The sequence below is a fragment of the Ranitomeya variabilis genome, chromosome 1 (genome assembly GCF_051348905.1).
Source record: "Ranitomeya variabilis isolate aRanVar5 chromosome 1, aRanVar5.hap1, whole genome shotgun sequence".
NCBI lineage: Eukaryota > Metazoa > Chordata > Amphibia > Anura > Dendrobatidae > Ranitomeya > Ranitomeya variabilis.
Genome location: NC_135232.1, coordinates 659,838,811 through 659,851,492, shown reverse-complemented (window position 1 = coordinate 659,851,492; position 12,682 = coordinate 659,838,811). Strand labels below are relative to the sequence as shown.

Below are 12,682 nucleotides of genomic sequence, written 5' to 3'. Positions count from 1 at the left end.
GTGCTAGAGAAAGGCTACTGATTACCACCTGGATAAGGGGACTCTGGATTTGCCTTCGGACCGGCCGGACTCTGCCTGCCCTGTGATCTGGTGCTCTGGACTGTGGATGCTGAATCCTTCAGTAAAAAGGTAAAGAGACTGCAACCTTGTGTCCTCGTTTTTCACTGCGCCTCACACCATCCTCCATCTACACACTGGGAAGCCCTGGGGATACACGTCACCTGTGGGAAGGTATACCATCTAGCTGCCATAACATCACCCCAGTGGACCCCTTAATGCAACGTCGGTCACTCTGACCGAATACCACAGGTGGCGTCACGAACATATTCCTTTAAAGACCTTTCCCCCCATTTACAACACACGTCCCTAGGGCCACGGACCGGGTCAGCCACCGTGAAATCCCCCTTGAGAACCGATGGGCCAGGTGCCGAGTAACCCATAGCCCACGGGGGCGCTCCATTAGCAGATTTAACTAGATACGCTGGTGAATTGTCATGCTGTTGTGGTCTTCGGTAAGGAAGGGGGGCCTCACACTAACCCTGGAAATGGGACCCTAAGTATCCCTGTCCTGGGCATTCTTTAAAAGGAAGAAAAGCCCAAGTCTCTGACCTTACTATGCTCCTGTTAGTGTCCTAATCTGCCCCCTCCCCCAGGAGGCCTATGACATATGTTAGTATATAAACTTGTAAGACAAACAGGAATAACAAAAAGCTACTTACATACAAAAACTCACCATGGGTATGTAGGAGGGTGCAGCTGTTATGGACAGTAAGGAACACGCTGTTACTTTAAGAGACTGCTTCCCCTTGTCTGGCAGGATGGAATGTTTTGCTTCTCCCCTGCAATAGACTGTGTGAATGAACTGGAATGTGCAGATGGCAGGGGTGGAGCCTGAATAGCCTGTGTGAGCTGAGGCTCCTGCAGAGAAAACTTTGTGCTGATAGCTGCAAGAGAGGAGAACTGTGTCTTGATATAGCTGCAAGAGAAGACCCCCAGCCTGTAACGAAGTGGACTTGTGAGATTTGACAGACTTTTCCGGGTGCAGCAAGGGTGGCTGTCCTGTGTTAGTTGGAGGAGCCACGAAGATACCGAGAAAGGGATTTACAGTTTCCAGGAGCACCACTATGACCCAGAACCAAGGAGAAGACCACGTTTCACGGAGCTGACAGAAAGCCAGGCGCACCACCGTATTAGACTGTTGGGGGCCCCGGGGACTGGACCTGAGTCCCCAACATCACTGAGTTTGTTCCTGTTTTGTGCATGTCAGGGCCTAGTGTAGGCTTCAACAGTCAGAACACGGCAGCCGTGAGGCCTGCTTAGTAAAGGCCAGGGAAGTTATACGTAGAGTAGCATCATTCTTTGTTTATTGTTTGCATTTACTTGTGTGACATATATTGAGTTTGTAACAGTTGGAGCACCGTGCTATTTTACGGACAAGCTAAAGAACATAACTCTTGTAAATTATCTTTTGCCATTGCATACCCCTGTTTGCATCTTCCTTATCCACTTAATTCCTTGCCTTCCAATAAATCTACCCTTTGTTGTTTTTGCACCTCATCTTGTGTACAGTAGTCTTCCTGCACCGTGGTGGTACCCCAGCCATCGCTTCAAGTGGCGCTGCGAGCAGGGTACTGTCACCAAATGGAGGCAGCAGACAGCAACGGCGGGAATGCTAATGTTAATGGAGATGCTGTGGGCATTGGTGAAACCCCTGCAAGGACACTCCCTATGGGCACCATATTTAGTGTGCTACCAAAGTTTGACGGCAATAATATACCACTTTCCGACAGGGTGTCCCGGCTGCAAAGCACCCTGAAGATTTATAACATCAGCCCAGACCTTGAAGCGGACATTGCTTTAACTGCCCTAGAGGGAGAAGCCTGTAGAAACGTCTGCCTACAACCTGAACTCACCTGCAGTACGCTGAAGGAGCTAGTGAAGTTCCTGGAAGAGATCTACGGCGAGACTGCTAGCGCCGGACACCTTTGCGCCAAAGTTTTCTCTAGGCTGCAGCTGGAAAAACAAGGAATTTCTCAGTATGCAACAGCACTGCAAGAAGTGTTAGCGGAGGTGCAGAGAAAGAAGGGGGATGGATTTGGTGGCATGGGCTCTAAAGACTGGATACTCTAGGAGCAATTCATTCTGGGGCTGCACAACACGTCCTTGAGGCGAGCACTGTCAGAACAGGTCCGGGCAGATCCGACTCTTATGTTTCGTCAAATCCTGGCGGAAACAGTGGCCCGAAGTAAAGAAGAGAGCTACGCGTCTGGGGTGAAGCACCAATACCAGAGGGGACCCAAACCATCAGGAGGTGCTTTGTCCAGGTGGTGCCAGACTTGCAGCGGTCCCTTGTCAACGTGCAAGAGAAACTGACCCAGTTGGAGCGAAGAGTGGGGGAAAAACAACAGTCTGACCCACCGTACTCATGCAATCATTCTTCGGCTTGACCGATACGGGATCAGTGGGAGCAAGCCCCTCTCCCGTCAGGCATCGGAGGCATGAGGACAGGCTTGAGGTGCCCCCCAGCGAGAAGGAGGCATCCAATGCTGGGAATGTGGAGGACGGGGGCTGTTATGATCCGGTGGTAGGATCTCAAAACTGACCTGACACATGTGACCAGAATATAGAACCAGTTCTGGGGAGGTGGAAGCTATACTGACCGCAATCCTGATCCTATCCACAAACACTAAAGGCAGCCGTGGAGCGTTCCTAAAATCCTAGACGCCACGTTCACAGCCTGAGAAACTGACTACCCCTAGAGAGAAAGCAAAGACCTCACTTGCCTCAGAGAATAACCCCAAAGATTTAGTCAGCCCCCCACAAATAATAACGGTGAGTTTAAGGGGAAAAGACAAACGTAGAAATGAAACAGGTTTAGCAAATGAGGCCCGCTAATACTAGATAGACTGAAAATAGATAGGAGTCTGTGCGGTCAGTACAAAAACTATCAAAAATAAACCACGCAGAGAATACAAGAACCCCCACACCGACTCACGATGTGAGGGGCGCACTCTGCACCCCAGAACTAACCAGCAAGAGCAAGATCACATCTCAGCAAGCTGGACTGAACTCATCATATACAGAGAAACGTTTTCAAGGAAATAATGAGCAAAATGAACAAACAAACTTAACTTCTCCAGCAGGAGACTGGTCACAAGGAATATTCAGGAGCTCTCAGAAACAGGACTGAATACACCGACAGCAGGCAACAAATGAAGGGCCAGGTGAATTAAATAGGCCTCAGCATAGCAGGAAATGAAGAAGCTGAGCCCAGCCAAGACCAGCCATATCGCTAAAGGCCACCAGAGGGAGCCCCAGAACAAACTCACACAATACCGCTCATGACCACAGGAGGGAGCCTGAGAACGGAATTCACAACAGTACCCCCCCCCCTTGAGAAGGGGTCACCGAACCCTCACCAGAGCTCCCAGGCCGATCAGGACGAGCCGAATGAAAAGCACGAACCAAGTCGGCCGCATGGACATCGGAGGCGACAACCCAGGAATTATCCTCCTGACCATAGCCCTTCCATTTAACTAAGTACTGAAGCTTCCGTCTCGAAATACGAGAATCCAAGATCTTCTCCACCACATACTCCAACTCCCCCTCGACCAAGACTGGAGCAGGAGGATCAACAGAAGGGACCACAGGCACCACGTATCTCCGCAACAAAGACCTATGGAACACATTATGAATGGCAAACGATGTTGGGAGGTCCAAACGAAATGACACAGGGTTGAGGATTTCCAAAATCTTATAAGGACCGATGAAACGAGGCTTGAACTTAGGAGAGGAAACCTTCATCGGGACATAACGAGAAGACAACCATACCAAATCCCCCACACGAAGTCGGGGACCCACACAGCGACGGCGGTTAGCAAAGCGCTGAGCCTTCTCCTGGGACAACGTCAAATTGTCCACCACATGGTTCCAAATCTGCTGCAACCTATCCACCACAGAATCCACCCCAGGACAGTCAGAGGGCTCAACCTGACCCGAGGAAAAACGAGGATGAAAACCAGAATTGCAAAAGAACGGTGAAACCAAAGTAGCAGAACTAGCCCGATTATTGAGGGCGAACTCAGCCAATGGCAGAAAAGTCACCCAATCATCCTGATCAGCAGAAACAAAACATCTCAAATAAGTTTCCAAGGTCTGATTAGTTCGTTCGGTTTGGCCATTCGTCTGAGGATGGAAGGCCGACGAAAAAGACAATTCAATGCCCATCTTAGCACAAAAGGACCGCCAAAATCTGGACACAAACTGGGATCCTCTGTCAGACACAATGTTCTCCGGAATACCATGTAAACGAACCACATTCTGAAAAAACAGTGGCACCAAATCGGAGGAGGAAGGCAGCTTAGGCAAGGGTACCAAATGGACCATTTTAGAAAAACGATCACAAACCACCCAGATGACAGACATCCTCTAAGAGACAGGAAGATCCGAAATAAAATCCATGGAAATATGCGTCCAAGGCCTCTTCGGGACAGGCAAAGGCAAAAGCAATCCACTGGCACGAGAACAGCAAGGCTTGGCCCGAGCACAAATCCCACAGGACTGCACAAAGGAACGCACATCCCGCGACAAGGAAGGCCACCAAAAGGACCTCGCCACCAAATCCCTGGTACCAAAAATCCCAGGATGACCTGCCAACACTGAAGAATGAACCTCGGAAATAACTCTACTGGTCCATCTGTCCGGGACAAACAGTCTCTCCGGTGGACAACGGTCAGGTCTATTGGTCGCAGATCAGGAGAGATGGCAGACAAAATCACCCCCTCTTTGAGGACACCAGTCGGTTCAGAAACTTCCGGGGAGTCAGGTAGAAAACTCCTAGAAAGGGCATCAGCCTTCACGTTTTTCGAACCCGGAAGATATGAAACCACGAAATTGAAACGAAAGAAAAACAGCTAAAATAAGGCTTTATTACTAATAAAGCCTTATTTTAGTAGTATCTTGGATCTCTTCATGTTTTTCGGCTACCTTAAAGGATAGACTGTTATGTTTGAGTATATGTTTAGAAGTGCCAGTTTAATTATGAGGACATAGAGTGTTTAAACTGATTTAGAGGTTGTTGTTTTGAACAGTATTGGTGTCCACAAATTTCGAGTATATTGGCCACAGGTATGGTCTGTGGTGAAAAATAACTTTATTACAATATATCTATTTTGTTGTTTGAATAGACTATCTACCCTGATGGATCTTAAAGCCAAAGAAAGCTCTTGGCGAACTAAGGCTTCAGATATTTTTAAACAAAGCACCTTAACAGTTTCGCAGGATGTCTCAAAAGATTATAAGGAAATTATGCATCAATATAGGAATATATTATATCGGAAAACAAAATTGTGGTGGAATCGGACTACATTAGAAAATTATTTGTCAAAAAGGATTATACCGAGGGGATTAAGAGTACAATTATACCCTACGTTTGAACTACAAGAGGATAATCTGACGAAAAGATGGGTAATGGCAGCAACTACGTGCTCCTGTGAATTCATACAGATCCTCATTGAGAAAAACACTCTCTCCCTAACAGCAATGGATGAGGAGTTAGAGAGTATACAGACTACGTTACAAAAGGATGTACCTAAGGACGTCCTGGATAAGTGGCTCAAAGAACTGGATGCGGATACTATCAAATGGGAGGTTGAAGTGAGCCAGGGTAAGCTTAAAAAATGTAAGCGGGACATGACAGACTATGATATGGATAGAGTACATAAGTGGCAGAATAAGAAAAAGAATATACCCTACAGGAATCGTTCTAGGGAACCCTCTGTGGCGTCAAGTACGTCTGGAGCAGAAAGCCATACTACAGTGAGTGATGCGGAGGAACAGAGGGATTTTAATCTAAGAACTGGAGCACGTAAAAAGCAGTTTCCTGACATGTTTTATAAAACAAACAGACGTCAGAGAAATAAGGACCAATTTAAGGTAGTGAATTTATCATATCATGAGATAACTCCCATTCAAACAGAGGTATTGGAACGAGGTCTTAATTTTTCTCCCTCTTCTCGAATAGATGAATTCGTAGCTATTAAGGATACCCATCTGCTATCCCGAAAAATAATTTTAAAGAAATTACATTTTAAGAGTACAACATCAAACACGGACACCACACCTGATGAAATTGAGGCGTTGGAGGCACTCATTTCCTTGGAGGAAGAGAATGCGGCAACAGGGGTGAGTAACATTCCTAATCACCTGTACAGTAGTTCCAAGAAATTCCCTGCGTTGAGTCTATGTCCAGCGGTGGAAGTTTTCACAAAGTTGGTAACGCGGGATATTGAGCATTTGGCTACTGGATGTGGAAACCAATCAAATCTAAATAAAATGGAGCGTATGGCCTTGGAGGAATTGAAATCTTGGAAAGACGTAGTATATAAACCTGCAGATAAAGGGGGTAACCTCGTCATCTGGCCTTGCCAGATGTACGAGAAACAGGCGTATAGACTACTTGATGATGTTACATGTTACTGGAGAGTAACATTTAATCCTTTACTTTCCTTCCAGGAGAAACTTGTGAATATTTTGGACAAAGCGTTCATTGAAGGGATTTCTAGGAAATTGTTGGACACCGTAAAGAATTTGCAGCCCAGACTACCAACTTTTTATATCATCCCCAAACTGCACAAAAATCCCGTTGATCCACCCGGACGTCCAATTGTTGCAGGTATTGGAGGATTGTGTGAAATTATTTCGGGCATAGTTGATTATTTCCTAAAACCAATAGTGTCCACTCTGCCATCATACATTAAAGACACAACAGCGGTCCTTCAACGGTTGGACCAGCTACAGGTGGAAGAGAATGTCATTATGGTGACAGCGGATGTGGAGGTGTTGTACACGTCCATCCGCCATACAGATGGTTTACGGGCCACCAAATGGTTTCTGCAGTCCAGTAACATCCATCCCCCCATTGATGACCTGATTCTGATATTTTTAGAATTTATTTTAAATCACAATGTATTTACGTTTAATAACAGCATTTTTCTTCAGATACAGGGTACGGCAATGGGGGCCTCCTGCGCCCCGGCCTACGCTAATTTATTTTTGGGTGCATGGGAGAGGAGTATTTTTCAGGGAGACCTCATCCAGGATGTGGACTTAGTCCACAACTGGATGAGGTACATAGATGACATTCTGTTCTTTTGGGAGGGCTCTATTGAGGGTCTTAATCGTTTTATGAACACTCTGAATAACAACGATATTAATGTCAAACTTACGTTTCATACTGGCAGAAGTTTGGATTTCTTGGACTTAAAAATCACTATGACACCGGAAGGACGGATTAGTACTGACGTATTCAGGAAGCCCACAGCTACGAATGCATTATTACAAGCAGACTCGTCTCACCTTCAATCAACAATCAGGGGAATCCCTATAGGACAATTCCTACGTCTCAGGAGGATATGTTCAGAGGACAGATCATTTGAACATCAAGCTACGGACCTAGCTCGGAGATTTACAGCAAGAGGATATAGCTCTCGATGCATAAAAAGAGGATATATGAGAGCTAAGAGGTCTACCCGGAATGATCTGTTGTACAAGAATACAAAAGGAAGTAGGAAGGAAGAGGAGAATCAGGTGAGATTTATCTCGACGTATAATTGTCAATGGCAGGGCCTAACAAACATTATCCGGAAACACTGGGAGGTGTTAATGATAGATCCTGTTTTGAAACGGGCATTACCCCCCACTCCATCCTTTGTGGCTAGACGTTCACCTAACCTTAAAGATGCCCTGGTCAAGAGTCATTATGAAGCCCCAAATTCAGGACCTTCAAGGCCTGTGGGGGGGGGGGGGGAACGTAAGGGTTTCTTCCCATGTGGACTATGCAAGGGATGTCTCAACCTTATTAGAGCGACTAATTTTTGTAATTTTGACGGATCAAAAATATACGATATTAGAAAAAATTTGAACTGTAGCTCGCGGGGAGTCATCTATCAGGCTCAGTGCCCCTGTGGTAAGTTCTATGTTGGACTAACCACCAGGGAACTTAAAGTTAGAACAAGGGAGCACGCCAGAGATATCAGTAAAGCAAGAACGGTGGAGGATGAAACGACATTGAAGACCTTACCCAGGCATTTCAAAAGGTATCATGAGGGACAAGCGAGAGGCCTGAAAATTAAGTGCATTGATCAGATCAACATCAATATACGGGGTGGTGATGTAGGCAGGACCCTGGCCCAATTGGAGAGCAAGTGGATCTATAGGTTGGGAACAATGACCCCACAGGGCCTTAATGAGAATTTAGGGTTCGCCTCATTTTTGTAGTCTGTTCAAATTTAAATTTAAATTCTTATAAAAAAAACATCCTTTTATAAAGATGTAATATTTCTGGAGAGACATTCTTTTATGGGATAGGGTATGGGTTTTTTGGTGTTTTGAGAATTTAGGGTTCGCCTCATTTTTGTAGTCTGTTCAAATTTAAATTTAAATTCTTATAAAAAAAACATCCTTTTATAAAGATGTAATATTTCTGGAGAGACATTCTTTTATGGGATAGGGTATGGGTTTTTTGGTGTTTTAATATTCTTAATAATTAAATGTTATGTTTCTAAAGATTTTAACATGTGTTTTATTGATTTATAGGAACATGTGATCTCTGTCTGTTATCTTTTTTATCTTACCTGTGGAAGGAGGTATAGGAATGATACCATCCATCACCCTCTGGATATGGAGAGCTGGATAAGGGTGGAAGAATTGGAAGCGGACATTGGGTCACGTTTAGGAACTGAATACCTTGAAGGAACTGTATTTTATTAAACAGTGTTTCCATATACTCTCCAAGGGGATTCTATGTATATGTCTCATCCGCTAATTTCGCTCTATGTGTCATTATGTTGCTCTCAATGATATCCCTTGGGGTCTAGTAGATGGTTTGACTAAGAGGGATAGGGGATTGCTAAGGAAGTGGGGGATTATTGGGATCTTATTTGTATTATAATAATTAATAGACTGTATATGAGGACCTTGAAAGTATGCACTTTAAATAGAAGTTGTTTTAATCGTACAGTTTTTTATATACCTATGGACCCATTGTATGTGTCGGATAAAAATGGGAAGGGGGATTTTTTGATTGATAGTTAGGATATTGGTAGAATTATTATGTCACTTAATAGTGAATTAGTTTTATGTGGGGACTTATTATGGGTCCCTAATTATGTATTTAAATTTAGGCACTTTATTAATATATTATATATATTTTTGCTGGCACTTGTCACTTTATATATTTCACTGATATTATGTAATTATTATATAATTTTTGGCAATAAATCACTTTTTAAATAATGTTACATACGATACGGTTTTTAATTGAAGAATATATTAGAGCACTGTAGTATTTCATTATAACGGCACTTTTATTCGCACTGGCACATGGCACTTTCTGCACGGTCATTGAATTAACTTTATATGGAAGTTATAAAACGCCCCTCTCAATACGGCATTCCCCTCCCCGGTTCTTATTCTATTCCTTACAGGTTAAATAGTTCTAAGGCAGTGCGCATGCTCCTCTCTCCGTCCTATTCACTTCTGATCGCGCTCTATACTGGACCGCTTGCGTTCCAGCAAGCGTTCCATTGAGCGCAGGTCCGGAAGTGATCTTGTTTAGGATGTAGACACAGAGGACGCATGCGCCGACTAGTGCCGAACGCTATCTAACAATACGTGCTGTTGTGAAATTGGATTTTGGGCTCCCCCGGTGGCCACTGGTGGAATTGAACTTGTGTGCATCATCCCCTCTGTTCACCTGTTCCCATCAGGATGTGGGAGTCGCTATTTAACCTTGCTCCTCTGTCACTTCCATGCCGGTCAACATTGTAATCAGAAGCCTTTCTGTGCATGTTCCTGCTGCTAGACAACTCCCAGCTAAGTGGACTTTGTCCTCGTTTGTTTTTGCATTTTGTTCCAGTTCACAGCTGTAGTTTCGTTTCTGTGTCTGGAAAGCTCTTGTGATCTGAAATTGCCACTCTGATGTTATGAGTTAATACTAGAGTCTTAAAGTAATTTCAGGATGGTGTTTTGATAGGGTTTTCAGCTGACCATGAAAGTGCCCTTTCTGTCTTCCTGCTATCTAGTAAGCGGACCTCAATTTTGCTAAACCTATTTTCATACTACGTGTGTCATTTTCATCTAAAATCACCGCCAATATATGTGGGGGCCTCTGTCTGCCTTTCGGGGAAATTTCTCTAGAGGTGAGCCAGGACTATATTTTCCTCTGCCAGGATTAGTTAGTCCTCCGGCTGGTGCTGGGCGTCTAGGGATAAAAAACGTAGGCAACGCTACCCGGCTACTGTTAGTTGTGCGGCAGGTTTAGTTCATGGTCAGTTTAGTTTCCATCCTTCCAAGAGCTAGTTCTTATGTTTGCTGGGCTATGTTCTCTTGCCATTGAGAACCATAACAGTTTGACCGGACACAAAGGGTTAAATTAATTGACAGAGAAAGGAGAGAAAAGAGAAGTCTGCTGAAGATTTTTTTTTTTTTTTTTCCCTTTAGTTCTGAGTGTGCTTGTAATTGAATCTCTTGCAAGTCTGCCTATATTGCAGCCTTTCTCTCTCTCTCTCCTTCTAATCCTGGAATGGCTCTGTGTTCACCTGTTTAAAATGGATATTCAGAGTTTAGCTGCAGGTTTGAATAATCTCACCACGAAAGTTCAAAATTTACAAGATTTTGTTGTTCATGTTCCTATATCTGAACCTAGAATTCCTTTGCCTGAATTTTTCTCGGGGAATAGATCTTGCTTTCAAAATTTCAAAAATAATTGCAAGTTGTTTTTGTCCCTGAAATCTCGCTCTGCTGGAGATCCTGCTCAGCAGGTCAGGATTGTGATTTCCTTGCTCCGGGGCGAACCTCAGGATTGGGCTTTTGCATTGGCTCCAGGGGATCCTGCGTTGCTCAATGTGGATGCGTTTTTTCTGGCCTTGGGGTTGCTTTATGAGGAACCTCAGTTAGAGCTTCAGGCGGAAAAGGCCTTGATGTCCCTATCTCAGGGGCAAGACGAAGCTGAAATATACTGCCAGAAATTCCGTAAATGGTCTGTGCTTACTCAGTGGAATGAGTGCGCCCTGGCGGCGAATTTCAGAGAGGGTCTCTCTGATGCCATTAAGGATGTTATGGTGGGGTTCCCTGTGCCTGCGGGTCTGAATGAGTCCATGACAATGGCTATCCAGATCGATAGGCGTCTGCGGGAGCGCAAACCTGTGCACCATTTGGCGGTGTCTACTGAGAAGACGCCAGAGAATATGCAATGTGATAGAATTCTGTCCAGAAGTGAACGGCAGAATTTTAGACGAAAAAATGGGTTGTGCTTCTATTGCGGTGATTCAACTCATGTTATATCAGCATGCTCTAAGCGTACTAAGAAGCTTGATAAGTCTGTTTCAATTGGCACTTTACAGTCTAAGTTTATTCTATCTGTGACCCTGATTTGTTCTTTATCATCTATTACCGCGGATGCCTATGTCGACTCTGGCGCCGCTTTGAGTCTTATGGATTGGTCCTTTGCCAAACGCTGTGGGTATGATTTGGAGCCTCTTGAAACTCCTATACCCCTGAAGGGGATTGACTCCACCCCATTGGCTAGTAATAAACCACAGTACTGGACACAAGTAACTATGCGGATTAATCCGGATCACCAGGAGATTATTCGCTTTCTTGTGCTGTATAACCTACATGATGTGTTGGTGCTTGGATTGCCATGGCTGCAATCTCATAACCCAGTCCTTGACTGGAAAGCTATGTCGGTGTTAAGCTGGGGATGTAAGGGGACGCATGGGGACGTACCTGTGGTTTCCATTTCATCATCTATTCCCTCTGAGATTCCTGAATTCTTGACTGAATATCGTGACGTTTTTGAAGAACCTAAGCTTGGTTCATTACCTCCGCATCGGGAGTGCAATTGTGCCATAGATTTGATTCCGGGTAGTAAATACCCTAAGGGTCGTTTATTTAATCTGTCTGTGCCTGAACATGCTGCTATGCGAGAATATATAAAGGAGTCCTTGGAAAAGGGACATATTCGTCCTTCGTCATCTCCCTTAGGAGCCGGTTTTTTCTTTGTGGCTAAGAAAGATGGCTCTTTGAGGCCGTGTATTGATTATCGGCTTTTGAATAAAATCACGGTTAAATATCAATATCCGTTGCCGCTGCTGACTGATTTGTTTGCTCGCATAAAGGGGGCCAAGTGGTTCTCTAAGATAGATCTCCGTGGGGCGTATAATTTGGTGCGAATTAAGCAGGGGGATGAGTGGAAAACCGCATTTAATACGCCCGAGGGCCACTTTGAGTATTTGGTGATGCCTTTTGGTCTTTCAAATGCCCCTTCAGTCTTTCAGTCCTTTATGCATGACATTTTCCGTGATTATTTGGATAAATTTATGATTGTGTATCTGGATGATATTTTGATTTTTTCGGATGACTGGGACTCTCATGTCCAGCAGGTCAGGAGGGTTTTTCAGGTTTTGCGGTCTAATTCCTTGTGTGTGAAGGGTTCTAAGTGCGTTTTTGGGGTTCAAAAGATTTCCTTTTTGGGATATATTTTTTCCCCCTCTTCCATCGAGATGGATCCTGTCAAGGTTCAGGCTATTTGTGATTGGACGCAACCCTCTTCTCTTAAGAGTCTTCAGAAATTTTTGGGCTTTGCTAACTTTTATCGTCGATTTATTGCTGGTTTTTCTGA

At 44.5% G+C, this 12,682-nt stretch overlaps 1 protein-coding gene across 1 annotated transcript; it reads left to right on the top strand.

Annotated features, from left to right (window-relative positions):
- Positions 1-4,910: 4,910 nt before the first annotated feature.
- Positions 4,911-7,376, top strand: LOC143816010 (uncharacterized). Its single transcript, XM_077295941.1, has 2 exons — positions 4,911-6,673; positions 7,245-7,376. Exons 1-2 carry the CDS (start codon positions 5,200-5,202, stop codon positions 7,262-7,264), a joined length of 1,494 nt encoding a protein of 497 aa, XP_077152056.1. The 5' UTR covers positions 4,911-5,199; the 3' UTR covers positions 7,265-7,376.
- Positions 7,377-12,682: the final 5,306 nt, after the last annotated feature.